This window comes from Gorilla gorilla, chromosome 2 (assembly GCF_029281585.2).
Source record: "Gorilla gorilla gorilla isolate KB3781 chromosome 2, NHGRI_mGorGor1-v2.1_pri, whole genome shotgun sequence".
NCBI classification, from domain to species: Eukaryota; Metazoa; Chordata; class Mammalia; order Primates; family Hominidae; genus Gorilla; species Gorilla gorilla.
In genome coordinates, this window is record NC_086017.1 from 111,202,413 (window position 1) to 111,219,101 (window position 16,689).

Genomic DNA, 16,689 nt, shown 5'->3' on the forward strand with positions numbered 1-16,689 from the left:
CCAATCCAAATGAAGACAGGAGGGAAATTCTTGCCTTAAGCTTCCCCATATTGAGTTTAGGGCCATGATTTCCAAATTGTGTAACAAAGGAGCCTCTTCTGAGGTGATTCGGGACCAACCAGGGGCCATGAGAATCAATCAGGAACAAAGCCACCTGCTTCCAAAGAAGCTGCAACCATGATAGCACTGTTTTCTGATTTCCATACTGAGATTTAGCATATGTATGCAGTTATTTTTAAAAAACCTGAAAAAACATTTACCTGGGCGTATAGTGCATAGCCTTCGGCACACCTTGGAAATTTCTTTATGACCTCTTCAAAACCTTTCATAGCTGCTTGGATTTGTGAAGAGTTGTTTCCCGTATATGCCTGGCGGTACTATAAAAAATCAAAACAGGCCTGTCAAATCAAGAACTCAAAAACTCATGGAATGTTAACATAAACACACAAAATTACATAAATATTTCCAAAAAAACAGGTGATTTGCTAACATAATCTGCAGCATCCAAAAGGGTTCCAAGTAGGTGTCTCAGCAGCAGAGAGCCAAAGGTTATGTACAACTAGGACTCCATGGCCACTATACAATTTCAAGATGTTGAATACTGTAGAAGAGGGCATACTAATTTGTAAGGAGTGAACTTTGCAATAAATGAATTTTAAATCTAGTAAAATTTTTGTCATTTTCATTTATAATATGTATTTGTGACATAATTTCTTCCTTTAAACTGAAAATTCTTTTAGGACTCCAGCCATACAGCTAACTGGAAGTATCTTATTTTACTAGAAAAATTTTTACTTAAAAAAAAAAAAAAAACCTTTTGAGCTTTGTGTTTCTGAATATTAAGAAACAGTTCTATGAAGCAGGGGTGAGAGAGCAAGTTACATGGTGTCATGTTTACAGAGTATATCCTCAAAATGTTTTTGCTCTTTATATTGATTTATGATGAAGCAGGGAGACCAGTTCTGTTTAGGGAAGTATAAAATCAGGGACAAACATCTATCAAGATGAACCCAAACAAATGTCCAGAGAAATACAAGAGCTAGGTATCAATCAGCACCTTTTTTCCTCAGTAGTTATCCTTTGGGAAAGAAAGAAAAAGAAGACTTTGTAGACAATGAGATACTCATTTTTGTTGACGCTGGAAAATAAAAGTGATGTTTAGGAAAATACAAAAGAAAGTAGTACCTACCAATGCAAAACATTTCTGTGCTTGTGCCAGAGCAGACTCAGGTCTTAACCTAATACATTCATCAAAATCTGCCACTGCTTCTTCAACTTGATCAAGGAGTATTTTCAGCTAAGAAAAAAATACGTAAATAAATGTAATTCAACTAGGTGCACCAGTTAAGTATGTTCTGTGTCTCATCTCTATTATTACACCTCAGCATAATGCTGAGCATGCAGTAGTAATTCAATATATAATTACTTTCTAGAAACAGTGAATTTAAAAATCTTGAAATTTAAAAGGCAAGATTCCAAAACATAAAAATGGTATCCAACTTATAGAAAGGACTACAAGCCAACCATTTCTGCACTGCAATTCTGATCACTATTAAGCAAGAAACCCCTTCTTCTAGAAAACTAAACATCCTGTACATTCTAATATCAAAGCAGGTTAGACATCAGATAATTACCTTTCAAATTAATCTTCAGACACTACCAGTAAAGATCAAAATGTCAAGAAGTTTAAGAGGTTATCTCAACACTTAACACCCTTCTGAAAGAAATACAGTCATGCATAATTACATTTCAATCAACAGACCACATATACAACAGTGGTCCCAAAAGATTATAATACTGCATTTTTACTGTACCTTTTCTATGTTTAGATATGTTTTAGACACACAGATACTTACCATTGTGTTATAACTGCCTATAATATTTGGTATAGTAACATGCTATACAGGTTTGTAGCTTAGGAGCAACAGGCTACAACATACAGCTTAGGTGTGTAGTAGGCTATACCATCTAGGTCTGTAGAAGTACACTCTATGATGTCCACACAACAAAATCGCCTAATAATGCACTTCCCTGGCAGGACACATGACCCTATTAGGTAAAATTCTCCATTAGAAAGAACTTCGGCTCTTCTGTTATTATTAATGCATAGCCCACACTTTCTACCATAATGCATTCCAAGAAGCCATGTTAAGCTGATTATAAAGCCATGTTTTCCCCACCTGAGGCAGTAATTGGAAACTGTTTCTTCACTATATATTTCTACTAAAAAACTAATATGCCTGTTATAAAACTTCAAAAGATAAATATATTTATTTTTACTATTTGGACAGTCCAGACTATTTCCTTATAGCAAGAAGCTCACAAAAATCATCCTGTTGATTCTAGAATTAACTCACATTGCTTACTAAATGTTATTAATGTTTTACTCATTGAAACCTATGAACCAGAAACACCAGAAAAACAAACTTGAACTGGTAAGCCAACAGTTTTTGCCTTCCTTTACTCTTTTTTCATAAGTAAGTACCAAAATTAAAGACAAATATTCAAGACAGACTAAACAAAGGCCAATTCAAACTGTAAACCACTGTGATACTTTGTTCACAGCTATCAGAAATTATATAAGAAAACTCAAGAAAATTACACAAGAAATTCTCAAAAATGGTATCAAAGTTCAATCCACAAGTCAGACCTCTAGGTAAGAAAACAGACTTACCTGTCCTCGGTGGTGATAAACATCTGCATTCTGAGGATCGATGTCAGCAGCCATGTTAAAATCCTGAGTGGACAGCAAAGGCTGCTGCTGTTGCATATACATGCTGCCTCTTTTGATGAGAGCATTTGCTCGAAGCTATATACCCCAAGTGAGGAAAAGTTCATCATTACTTTTTTTTCTCTCCAATCTAGTTTCTTTAAATAACAGCTTTTTTCTATAATCCACATATCACAAAGGTCACCCTTTTAAAGTATGCATGTCAGCTGTTTTTAGTATATTCACTAAGTTGTGTGTTGATTACCACTATCTAATTCCAGAACATTTTCATCACCCTTTAAAGAAACCCCATACAAATAAGCAGTCACTCTCCATCCCCCTCACCTCCTGCTCTTCAGCCCCTAGAAAACACCAACCTATTTTCTATTTCTATGGATTTGTATATTCTGGATGTTTCATGTAGGTGGAATCATACATTATATATAGCCTTTTGTGTCTGGCTTCTTTGATTTAGCATAATGTTTTCAAGGTTCATCCATATTGTAGCATGTATCAATTTTTCATTCTTTTGTTATGCCTGAAAAATATTCCATTGTACAGATATCACATTTTATTTATCCATTCATCAGCTGATGGACATTTGAGCTGCTTCCACATTTTGGCTACCATAAATAATGCTGCTATGAACATTCACATACAAGGTTTTTAAAAAAGCTTTTTAAAAATAGAGATGAGATTTTGCTACGTTACCCAGGATAGTCTAGAACTCCTGGGTTTCCAAAGTGCTGGGGTTACAGGTGTGAGCCTCCACACCCAGCTCTCATGTACAAGTTTTTGTGTTAACGAATGTACTAAATTCTCTTGGGTATATACCTAGGAGTGGAATTACTAGATCATATGGTAAGTTTCTGAGGAATTGCCAAACTAATTTCCAAAAGGGCTTCACCATTGTATTAATATATTTCCACCAGCAATGTAGGAGGGTTCCAATTTTCCACATCTTCAAAAACACTTATTATTGTCCAATGTTTTTTATTAGAGCCTTATTGTCTTTTTGATTATAGCCATCCTAGTAGGTGTGAAGTGGCATCTCATGGTGGTTTTGATTTGCATTTCCCTAATGGCTAATGATGCCAACAATTTTGTCATTTATTATTGGTCATTTGTATATTCTTTGGAGAAATGTGTATTCAGATCCTTTGCCCATTTTTAACTTAAGTGGTCTTTTTATTGTTGAGCTCTAAGAGTTCTTTATTCTGGATACAAGCTCCTAATCAGATATATGATTTGTGAATATTTATCCCATGTTGTGTGATGTGTTTTCTCTTTCTTGATGGTGTCTTTTCACACAGAAGTTTTTTTTTTTGTTTTTTTTTTTTTGAGACAGGATCTCTGTCACCCAGGCTGGAGTACAGTGGCACAAGTCACGGCTCACCGCAGACTTGACCTCCCAGGTACAGGTGATCCTCCCATCTCAGCCTCCTGAGTAGCTACGACTACATGCACATGCCATCATGCCCGGCTAATTTTCAGGCATGAGTCACCACCCCCAGCCAAGCACAGAAGTCTGATCACGTCCAATCTATTTTTTTTTTTTGGTTGCTTGTGCTTTTGGTGCCATATCTAAGAAACTGCTGCTTATCTAAGGTAACAAACATTTAGTCCTCTATTTTATCCTAACAGTTTTAGAGTTTTAGCTCTTACATTTAGGGCTCTAATCCATTTTGAGTTAATTTTTGTGCATGGCATATGGTAGGCATCATTACTACTTGCCATTAAAAGTCATGTGATCATGAAAACAATACGTTTCTTTAAAATTTTGTTCAAAGCAATACTACATACATATAGAACAAATAATAACATCCTCCACAATTATAACAAAAACATATAACATATAACAGTTGTAATCATCAGGAAAATCAGCAGAAAATAATGTTAAAGATAATATTATGAGGGTATCTTCAATTTGAAAATCTCATTTTGAAAGAAACTTTTAACAATATTTAGGTCTTAAAAACAACTTTTATATCCCCCCAAATATAGGAGAGGAGAGAGGCTACAGAGTTCATTTAATGCAATGAGGAAACAGGTCACAGAGATGTTAACAAACTAATAAGTAATATAGTTAATTGGTGGTTAAATTGTTTTGTTACACTGAATAGAATGTAACAATTCAACAGATGCCCCTGAATCTTAATTATGAAATGTGTAATACATAGCACAGTAAGAATACTTAGAAAATGAAAGGCTGTTCCAACTGTACAACTGCAAGGCTTTTGGCATATTTATACATTCTATTTTTAGAATCTTTCTGAATATATTGTGTTTTTATTAAGTGTTTTATAACCTGGTGCTACATATTACACGTTACTTACAGCATTATCTACAGAATTGCTATATCACCTTTACCACTGCCCAAATACAGTCCAATATGGTAGGCAGTGGCTACAGGGAGACGATGAAACTACCAGATGCTATGGGAAAAAAAATTTCCTAAATAAAGATAAATATCATTGATATTTATGTTTTCAGATTCACTGCACCAACTACATTATTATTAAGAGTAGTTTCTTCAAAAACAAAAACAGCCCTTTGAAGAATGGCAGTTGAAATGCTTTAAAAAATCTGGCAAAACATAATGAAAGGCATCACCTTCTATTTAATAATTTCTTCACACACATTTTTTAATGTACCTTCACATTAGCTTCTTTCAAACTGATGACTTTATCTAAATCTGGTTTGGCCGCATTGGCATTGCCAATAAGCAGGTAGAAGGTAGCTCGTAGTAGCAATGCTTCTGCCATGTATTTGCCTTCAGCATCTATTTCTTTTGAGCATTCACTTATGATTTTATCGTAGTTTTCTTCTTCCATATACTGTTTGGCCTTTAAGTATCCAGAACTGAAAATAAAAACAAACATAGGAAATTATTTACTAAGAAAAAATTAAATGTGGCTGGGTGTGGTGGCTCACGCCTGTAATCCCAGCACTTTGGGAGGCCGAGGTGGGCGGATCACGAGGTCAGGCGTTCGAGACCAGCCTGGCCAACATGATGAAACCCGTCTCTACTAAAAATACAAAAATTAGCCGGGCGTGGAGGCGCGTGCCTGTATCCCAGATACTTAGGAGGCTGAGGCAGGAGAATCGCTTGAACCGGGGAGGTGGAGGTTGCAGTGAGCCGAGATGGTGCCACTGCATTCCAGCCTGGGAGACAGAGCAAGACTCCATCTCAAAAAAAAAGAAAAGAAAAGAAAATAATTCAATGTTAAAACATGCCACATTTGGCACACCTGAGTTAATTAAGCAATTGTCTATTTCCCCTTAACAAGATAATCAGCCAGTGTGGCATGGAGTTGGGGTGGGGAGGGGCGGTGCAGTTAAACAGATTAGGATTTTTGATGTAGATGGGGATTTTCTTGAAACCTTGGATGAGGAGTTTTAACAAGGAAGCAGCAGAGTCCTGGGTAATACCTCAGCTTACACATTTAGATACTGAAAAGATGAGCTAATGAAAGAGAGACTGATCTGCAACATAGGTAAGGATCCTGTCTTATTCACCTTCATATCTGAGGCACATCAATGGTATTCAACAGTTGTTTAATGGCTAAAAGAAGGAACAGGGAAATAGGAAATAAGTGAGTTTAGTGTCACAGAAGCTAAGGCAAGGGGTGTGAGCAGACCTAGAATTAATAACTGAACTTATTGGCTGGATGCGGTGGCTTACGCCTGTAATCCCAGCACTTTGGGAGGCCGAGGCGGGCGGATCACGAGGTCAGGAGATCGAGACCATCCTGGCAAACATGGTGAAACCCCATCTCTAATAAAAATACAAAAAAATTAGTCGGGCGTGGTGGCGGGTGCCTGTAGTCCCAGCTACTCGGGAGGCTGAGGCAGGAGAATGGCGTGAATCCAGGAGGCGGAGCTTACAGTGAGCCGAGATCGCGCCACTGCACTCCAGCTTGGGCGACAGAGCGAGACTCCGTCTCAAATAAATAAATAAATAAATAAATGAATAAATAAATAAATAACTGAACTTACTAAAGAAGCAAATTTAAAGGAAGACTCTTCCATCAATTAATACTTTAAAAAACACCCTTCTGTATGTTTTAAAAAGCAGTGAGCACAGTATCTCTTATTCTTCTAAGATGATGACTTTTATGGAGATGCTTGTAGAAGTAATTTAACTGAAATTTGTACTAGGTGTCATGAGGTACATGAGGTATCTTCCAAACATAAGGCATTGTAAATTAAAGTACATTTTCTTATTTCAGCTGTTATATCTGTATAGAGAAAACTGGCAAATGACTTAAAAGTTACGTCAGGCCAGACATGGTGGCCATGCCTGTAATCCCAGTAGTCTGGAAGGCTAACGTGGGAGGATCACCTGAGCCCAGGAGTTCAAGACCAGCCGGGGAAACATGGCAAGACCCTGTCTCCATAATTAAAAACAAAAAAAATTAGCCAGGCATGGTGGTGTGCACTTAGAGTCCCAGCTACTCAAGACATTGAGGCGAGAGGATAGCTTGATTCCAGGAGTTGGAGGCTGTAGTGAGCTATGATCACAACACTCTACTCCAGCCTGAGTGACCCCCTCTCTCTCCCTTTTGTTTTTTGAGACAGAGTCTTGCTCTGTTCCCCAGGCTGGAGTGCAGTGGCATGATCTTGGCTCACTTCAACCTCTGCCTTGGGACTCAAGCAATCCTCCCACCTCAGCCTCCCCAGTTGCTGAGACTACAGGTGGACACCACCATGCCAAGCTAATTTTTGTTATTCTTCTGTAGAGATAGGGTTTCTCCATGTTGCCCAGGCTAGTCTCACACTCCTGGGCTCAAGCAATCTGCCCACCTCAGCCTCTCAAAGTGTTGGGATTACAGGCATGAGCCACCATGTCTGACCTGACCCTGTCTCTTAAAAAAAAAAAATTAAAAAAGTTATGTCAGCCAAAAATCTTATAAGCTCTATGCTACCTCTCCTGTAATGACATTCCAATGTCGCCTACATTCTAGTTTTGTTTCTCAGGTCACCAGGCTAAGAAAACACAAACAGGCCAGGTGCAGTGGCTCACACCTGTAATTCCAACACTTTGGAAGGCCGAGGTGGGTGGATCACCTGAGGTCGGGAGTTTGAGACCAGTCTGGCCAACATGGTGAAACTCTGTCTCTACTCAAAATACAAAAATTAGCTGGCGTCGTGGCACGAGCCTGTAATCCCAGCTACTAGGGAAGCTGAGGCGGCAGAATTGCTTGATCCCAGGAGGCAGAGGTTGCAGTGAGCCGAGGTTGCAGTGAGCCAAGATTGCACAACCACTGCATTCCAGCCTAGGCGAAATATACCTCATTATAAAAAAAAAAAAAAAAAAAGAGAAAAGAACGAAAACCCAAACAATGATTAAATCAGATTAGAAGTAATCCCACTTACTGAAGAACATAAGTGCTAGTTATTTATAAGCATGATTTCTACACCTCACAATAACCTTGTAAGGTAAATATTACTAGCTCCATTTAAAGGATGATAAAGCTAAGGCTCAGAGTAAAATGGAATTTAAAACTTGGGTCCAATTCCAGTTAGTGTGCTGATGATAGCTAGCTACGTCCTACCATCTCTCAGTAAAGCTTTTAGAATAATGGTATTAAATTCATTATAGTTTTTCTGGGACAAGGACTATTTCTTAACCAGAAGAAGAAAGTATTTGCATAACTGTCACAAGAGCTAATACGACATCTTAAACATTTAATTCCCAACTACAATCTTCTCAAAGATTCTAAAGTTCATTAGATCAATGAACTAAAATTTGTACACTGCAGTATAATTATGCACAGTATCTTCTCTTAAAAGGTCAACAGCAATGGTAGAAAAATTGGAAGATAAAAATCAAAAGCAATTTGTTTCTTCAAACCCTCCAATATGCTGAAGATGCAAAACCCAGTTATGCACAGCTACTAGAACAGTATTTCCTTTTCTTCCTAACTCGTTAAAAAAATCATGCTGATAATAATATTGTACCTTCTCGCAGAGAGGGCTACCCTTGACAGAAAAATACAAGTATTGATAAATATGAATGGAATAAAGCAGGCTAGATGGTTTATACGACATTATATCATTAGGTCTCCAGCTAGAAACACAGTATCCTGTACTTTGGTTTCAGCTCTCTACAGGCTCCAACAAGAAGCCCTCCAAATGGGCATCTTCCTAGACAAGCAGAAAAATCCTTGAAAAAATTCACTCTTTGGGCACCCCTAAAAGTATCTGTTTATAAATTAAAAACTTCCCTGCACTAGAACATCTGCATGTTGAGCTACACAATAATTTTCAAGTTATTGCCTCTATTCAAACACGGTCAGCCACTGGATTCAATGGGAGTCCTTTTGAGAAGATCATATACGACCTTGAGTAAAAGCAGGGTAGACTCCTGGCAGTAAAACCCTGAGTTCACCAGAGAAGTAACAGATACATGCTAGAAAGAAAAGTGTTTTTATAATAATAATATTATATAATTTTTAATTATATTTCTGTCTATCTCTATCTGTAGATAGATAGCTGCTGTTGTGAGATGGCTCAGAACCCATATGGGCCCTAAGGAAAGTTCAAAGCACCCAAAACACCACTAAGTAGACACTATGCTTGACATACTTACTTTTCTTTCACTTCTAAAGCCTCCCCTTCCTTGTCTTTATCTTCATCAGATTTCTCTCCTTTAAGCATGGGCTGGGAAATGATATCATCCGTGAAAGAACTGAAGTAAGATTTGATAAACTGTGGAGATGGCATCAGAGGTTCACGATTCTGAAATTTAGTCATGTTTAAAGACATCAGGATGGGAAATACCAACCAAAGAAGCAGGTACACTGTAGAACGCTAAGAATAACTGTCATAAAAATTGGATTCTCATTTTCAAATAACTAAAATTAAGCTCCAAGCCACAGAACAAAAGACAGTGGAAAAGGTGAAGCTGCCAGTCCCAGCTGTTTAAAGCTGGTTTTAAATGAGAGCCTTTTCCCTCTACAAAGATGTAGGACCACATCTTACACAGATGCTGAAAATGTTAAGTCCATTTACCTTGGGCTTTCATCTGAAGATCTTTATTACAGGTAAGTGCCACTGAAAACCATACTGAAATCACATTTCCTGTTTTGATGATTTATTTGAGGCATAGCCACCCAATTCACAATTATGGGAGTATTTTGTTCCTCCCGAAACACAATTACCGTTTTAAATAAATAAGTTTTAAATAAAGTGGAAATAACACACCCAAAAGGCTCTCATAATGTATTTTGAATGCTTTATCTATAAAATTCAGCCCAAAGAGTTTAATGGAAACATGGGATTTTTCATTTTATGTATAACAAATATCATTACTGTTATTTTGGTAATGTCTTCATATTTGAAGGAATAAAAAAGGAATTGGCTTTATAAGTAAATTATTTAATCTAGGATAGATAAAAGTGGGATAGAAAGAGAACTAAAAAGGAAACCTAAGAGAAAACCCATATTGATCTGTGGGCACTCTCTGGGGAGAGATTCAATTCATTTTAATTTAGGATAATAAAATAAATATTTTAAGTCAAATGGTCACCTATCAAGTGACAAATATGCCTAACTTTAGTACTTTACTAAAGACACTCTGAGAATAAATACATAGTGGCAATCATTTACCATTTTAGGGGAAAAGCTTAAATAGAAATTTAAATAGCACTTACCTGAAGCTAGATAAATCATTAGTGTTTTTTAGTTCCCTGTTTCAGCTTAGAAATGAAGCTATCACCTCCCTGCCTTCCATACAGGGTTATAAATTTAAAGTGAAAATAAACTGTTACAAGAAAGGGATTTAAGTATCAAAGGAACAGGATACAAATTCTAGTTCTGCCACTTATTAGCTATGTGATATTATGCATGTCATTAAACTTCTAGTATCAGTGTTCTCATCTCTAAAATGGCAATAGAAATATTTGCCTTATTTATCTTATACGGTTGTTATAAAAAAATCAAAATAATAATATGGAAGGTATTTTGTGATTTACAAAGTGACAAACAGATTAGAAAATGTGGAAACTGATCTGTAACCTATGTAAATATACATTATTTTATATTTTCTTACCATCTTGCAATCCAACCAGTCTAATTACTCCACACTACGTACAAGGAAACTAGGTTCCTTCGAGGTTCAATTTATGGACTCTACCATGGTGTTTTACAAAGTGATATTGAGAAACACTAGTCTTATGAGATGCTCGAGAGAAAAAAAAATCCATGGTTTAAAGAGACTGGGGCCAGGCACAGTGGCTCACGCCTGTAATTCTAGCACTTTGGGAGGCTGAGGAAGTTGGACGGCTTGAGCTCAGGAGTTCGAGACCAGCCTGGGTAACATGGTGAAACCCTGCCTCTACTAAAGTACAAAAAAATTAGCCAGGCATAGTGGTGCATGCCTGTAGTCCCAGCTACTTGGGAGACTGAGGAACGAGAATTGCTTGAACCTGGGAGGCAGAGGTTGCAGTGAGCCAAGATAGCAACTGCAGTCCAGCCTGGGTGACAAAGAAAGAAAAAAACAAACAAACGAAAAAACAAACAAACAAAAAAAAACAGAGAGAGAGAGACTGGGAACCACTACAGCCACTATAGCTATACCCCTCTTAGAGATTCACAACACACCTTAGTAGATTATTAAAGTCCTGCAGTGAAGAAACTTGTTTTAACTGTTTCACTCAGCTAATATCCAGAGATATAAAATTAAAAATACAGATTACTAAAATCAATTCAAGAAAAAAGCAAGTTATTATTAAAGGAAAAAGGAACAATTATCTCGCTATTACTGGGATTTAACAGTGAATCTCCAGTAATGTTTAGTGACGCCTATGGTACTCTCTTTACTTACATCTCACCTTGGGCACTTAACTACCGCATGCCTTTTATACATAGTAACAGTCAGTCTCTCTCACTAAATTTTAATTCTATAAGGGCAAGGGCCATGTCTTTGAACCCATCCCTCCAAAATGCCAAACATGTAGCTTTGTTTAATAAATGATTGTTGAATTAAACTACCTGTTAATAATAGCCTAAAACTAATGCCAACTTACTCAGTATACCTTTAAAAACTTTAATAATATAGAAAAATATTTTTCTGTGAAAGGCCACATAGGCTTTGGAGTCTATACAGTCTGTCACAACCACTCAACTCTGCTGTTATATCTCAAAGGCAGCTGAAAACAACATGTGACTGAACATTATTTATAAAAACAGGTAGCAGACTAGATTTGGCCTATGGGCCACAGTGTGGCAATCCCTAACACAGATGAATTCCAATATTCTCCAGGTAGAGTAATGGACACAGCATATATTCTTACTGAAGAAGGACAAGCCATAAAAGCCAAAGATAACAGGAAGAAGAAATATAACCCAGTTCTAATTGCAGTTGTTGCCATTACCACTATGCCTAAGCTTAAGCAGCATAAATTAGAAAATACCCTTCACAATGTACACAGTACTCCCCCTATTCCCCAAATCAGATCAATTTACCTTATATTTTTCTTTGGCTTTCTCTTTTCCAAGGAGTTTAAGAACTTTATCAGCTAACAGCATGCTTTGTTGATTTTGGAACCCTTCTAATATACACACAGCAGTGACATCTAGAAATGATGAAAAACACAAGGGTAAATATAAAATTATTGCAAAGATAGTCAGCAGCATCAAATGGGTACAATGTAACTACAAAAAGCCAAACTAAATTCATGGCCAAATGGGACTGTTTCATTTCCAATTAACTGATTCTTAATACCTAATTTTATATTCTCTATGACCAAACTGAAAGCTCAGAAAGTCACTCCACTTCTCTGGGGTTTGCTTTCCTTAACTGTGAAATGAAAGGGGCTATGCTGCATGATTTCTGATGTTTCTTACCACTCTAACATTCTCTTCTGGCTAGCAACTCTAAGGCATATAAACATAGTGTGGCTCTCTCATGTCTGGTGTTTGTTGATAGGCCTCAGAGTTATTCCCTGTCTCCAAAGCCATCTTGCCACAGAGCTCTCAAATAAATCTGCCTCAATACCATTTTCATCTGGTTATGTCACAGCTCAAGATGCATGCAGTGGTTTGAAATTAAAAAGTAAGTGGTTCCTTAACCTCTCAGCCTTTCATTCAAAGCACTCAAACAATGGACGTCTCATCTCTTTCTGAATTAAATTTCTTGCAATTCCACATCCTTGCTCCACCAATCAAGTCAATCTGCTGATATATTCCCGATAACCACGGCTAGCGCCAATGTCAATGTCTTTTTTCCCATCCTGTTTCTTCTACGTGACATTTCGATCAACCTCCTCTCTGCCAGTTATTGTGTTAGTAACTTCAAGGTCTGGTTCAAAACTCAGGATTCCCTTTTCTAAAACAACAGTCTTTTCACACACTACCAAAGTATGTGCCACCACAAAACCTCAAATTTTGCTAAAATGTTTTCTAAAATACCCTCATTTGGTAATCTACACTTTTCTTTTCAGAAAGGGGCCTTTTCCTTTTACTGATGCTTTTAAAGTAGACAAATATTAAGTGGAAAGAACTTTTAGATTGTAGAAAATTATACTTTGGTTTTGCTTCATGTCACCTAGAAGAATGTACTTTAAAGGCTGGATGTATACCGTTAATTGCAGCTTTGGAAGCAGAGAAATGGCCAATCAGAGACCACAGAATATTTATGGCATTTAATGAGAATGACAAATTCACTTTGATGCTTTGTACCAATTACATCATTTCCAATTAGGTGTAAATTAGGTATAAAACAATAATTTCCAATTGGGTATAAAATAATGTTTGAAAATACCAACGGCAAAAAACAATGTTTTCTTTAATGATTCATCTCAAAGCTATGTTTATACATATTATAAACACAGCTCTCAAAGCTATATTTATACATATTAAATGAAATATGTAGAACCTTAGAAACACTATCACTTGCTAAAACCTCTTTTCTGATTTCCTTATTCAGAGAATTATACTAATGCTCATTAGCTGCTAAGTTTAAAATGTGTAGTATATAAACTCCTAATCTTAATAGTCATTTAATTCCATAGTTGAGAACAGAGACAATACTTAAGTATCAGCAATCTTACTTTAAACTAGAAGACACGATCTTAAGTGCAAAGGAATCCAACTTTTAAAAACAACTGATTCTTGCACTCACAAGGCAGTTTCATATACATTTACCAATGACTACAAAATATTAAGTAATTTTCATATGTAAACACAAAATTACCCTCACCTTCTAAACATTCCTTCTTATTGTCTAGCTTCTCATGGGCTTTTGCACGTCTAAAGAGAGCTTTCACATATTTGGGATTAAGTTCAACAGCTTTTGTACAATCTTGTGCCACTTCTTTCCATTTTTGCTGTAATTGAAAGTATTTAAAAAAAGTCACACTAAAGAAAGTACTGTTCAATAGAAATCAGTTTAAACTTAATAGGCTGAGTATTAAACGTCCTAGAATAAAAAAGTATTCCTAATACAAAGAGTTAATATCTGCAATACATTACAAAAGCTCATATAAATATCAAAAAGTTAAAGAAATAGCCTCAAACTGTTGAGGAGAATAGGGTCACCAGAAACTTTCTATACTATCTAATTTTATAAAATGTGAAATATACTTAACTTTGGAGTATATCTGTAGTCAGCAAAACTACAGAATTTGTTCTTTAAAAAGTTTTGCAATTAATGGAAATAAAAACAACATCCCATAATTTTGAAACAACTTCAAAAAATGTATTAGGTTTATTTGAGTAGCTTTAACTGAAACTTTAAGCAAATAAAGAGAAAGAAAAGGAACAGAAGAAACAACCTAGAGTACATACCAACTGTTCAAAGGCAGCAGCTCTGTTTTGATAAAATGTAGAAAGGTCAACATTCTTCTCTGTAGGGCACAAGCTAATAGCTTCAGTATAGCACTGAATAGCTTGTTCATATTTTCCTGCTTTAAAATATTTATTGCCTTTATTCTTGGCTGCTTGGGCTCTATCAAGAGAGTTCTGAAATGAGAGGAAACAATTATCAAACACTAATCAACATTCAGACTCAGACCACAGTAATTAAACAATAAATTGATAAAAACAGGAAGACAGAATGGCTGTTTACAATGTAAGTTGCTTCATACAAATATCTTCATGGAATAGATTCTAACTAGTAGGATTGTTGAGTCAAAAAGCATATCTTGGCCAGGCATGGTAGCTCATGCCTATAATCTCAACACTTTGGGAGGCTGAGGCGGGCGGATCACTTGAGGCCAGGAGTTTGAGACCAGCCTGGGCAACGTGTCGGAACTCCGTCTCTATTAAAAATACAAAAAATAGCTGGGTATGGTGGCACACGCCTGCAGTCCCAACTACTCGGGTGGCTGAGGCATGAGAATTGCTTGAATCCAGGAGGTGGAGGCTACAGTGAGCCGAGATCATAGCACTGTACTCCAGCCTTGGTGAGAGATTGGGACTCTGTCTCCGCCATCCCCCCTGCCCCCCTCCAAAAAAGGATGAGGTGTCTTGCTATGCTGCCCAGGCTACTCTCAAGCTCAAGCAATCCCCCTACCTCCATGTTCTAGGCAGATGGGATTACAGGTGCACACCACCATGCCCAGCTAAAAGACACAGACACAGACACAGACACACACACACACACATATATGTATATACTTTTTTTTTTTTTTCTTGAGACAGGGTCTCTCTGTCGCCCAGGCTGGAGTGCAGTGGCACAGTCTTGGCTTACTGCAACCTCCACCTCCTAGGTTCAAGTGATTCTCCTGCCTCAGCCTCCCGAGTAGCTAGGGCTACCGGCGTGCACCACCACATCTGGCTAATTTTTTAATTTTTAGTAGAGATGGGGTTTTGCCATGTTGCCCAGGCTGGAGTCTTCTATGTTTTTAATTTCAAAAACAGTCAGACTTTTTCAAAAAGGCTGTAGTACTTTAAAGTTTTTAAAGGATTTAAAGTGAGCAAAGGATTTCTAGGAAGCTCTAAGTATCTAAGCTCAGAATATTATATAGCTACTTTAAGCTAGCTAGTGTCAACCAGAATGTATATTTTAAAACTGATGTGGGAGGATGAAAGGAACCAAGACAAGCACATATAAATTAATAGATGAACTTAAAATCTTCCATTTGTCAGTAGACTTAATTATGTTCCAAAAGCTTTGAGACATAAATTTAATTTCAAGGATACATATGTTTCAGGACTATGAATATGTGCCAGGACTAACAGAGACTGCTACAGGACTGACAGAGAAACACCCATAAAACACCCACAATAAAGCAAAACTAGGAATCCCTTATGTAGTTGTGGGCTCTGGGGGGCAACTGTCAGGGTGATTGCTAGAAAACTTGCATTTGAGACAACCTCAACAATCCTCCCACTCCACTGGAGGAAGCAGAAATCACATTAGAGTAGGGCTGTGTCATTCAGGAGTGAGGATCTTCTATATGAGAGTCAAGCGGCCAGGTACCATGGCACACACCTATCGTTTCAGATACTTGGGATGCTGAGGCAGAACTGCTTGAGCCCAGGAGTTTGAGATTAGCCTGGACAACATATTGAGACATTGAGACCAGACTCTCTTAAAAGAGACAAATGACAGTGACAGGGCACACCATACCTTGCCTCTGTTTTTTAAGAGACCACACAATCAAGAATTGCTAACAAAAGGGAAAAACAACCCATAAAAAAAGAGGCCCCCAACTCAAATATAAAAGTAGTATCTGAGAAAGCAGGATATACCAAGCAAACAAAAAATTTAGTTTCAAAAAAATGAGAGGCTATCTTCCCATCATTAAAAGAGGTTGCTTTTAAAGAGCACCAATTAGAAATCTTGAAAATGAAAAAAGATTATTACAATTAATTCAGCAGATTGGCTGTATATTAAAGAAGCGAGCTGAGGAGCGAATTAACAAGTAGAGAATGGGGGAAACCTGACAGAATGCCATGAAAACAGAGGACAGGGAGGTGAGAAGTTTGGAGAAATTAAATGACATGAAGTATAAATCCAGAAGTTCCAC

The 16,689-nt window shown here is 37.1% G+C and overlaps 1 protein-coding gene across 1 annotated transcript in view; it reads right to left on the minus strand.

Annotated features, from left to right (window-relative positions):
• Nucleotides 1-16,689, minus strand: part of TOMM70 (translocase of outer mitochondrial membrane 70) — a 37,593-nt gene that overhangs the window by 8,830 nt on the left and 12,074 nt on the right. Inside the window, exons 2-9 of the mRNA XM_004035977.4 lie at nucleotides 14,504-14,677; nucleotides 13,917-14,043; nucleotides 12,182-12,291; nucleotides 9,306-9,454; nucleotides 5,365-5,572; nucleotides 2,675-2,809; nucleotides 1,190-1,297; nucleotides 261-377 (exon numbers count right to left, since the gene is read on the minus strand). Of these exons, the coding sequence (XP_004036025.1) occupies nucleotides 261-377; nucleotides 1,190-1,297; nucleotides 2,675-2,809; nucleotides 5,365-5,572; nucleotides 9,306-9,454; nucleotides 12,182-12,291; nucleotides 13,917-14,043; nucleotides 14,504-14,677 (1,128 nt within the window). The remainder of the gene's footprint in view (nucleotides 1-260; nucleotides 378-1,189; nucleotides 1,298-2,674; nucleotides 2,810-5,364; nucleotides 5,573-9,305; nucleotides 9,455-12,181; nucleotides 12,292-13,916; nucleotides 14,044-14,503; nucleotides 14,678-16,689) is intronic.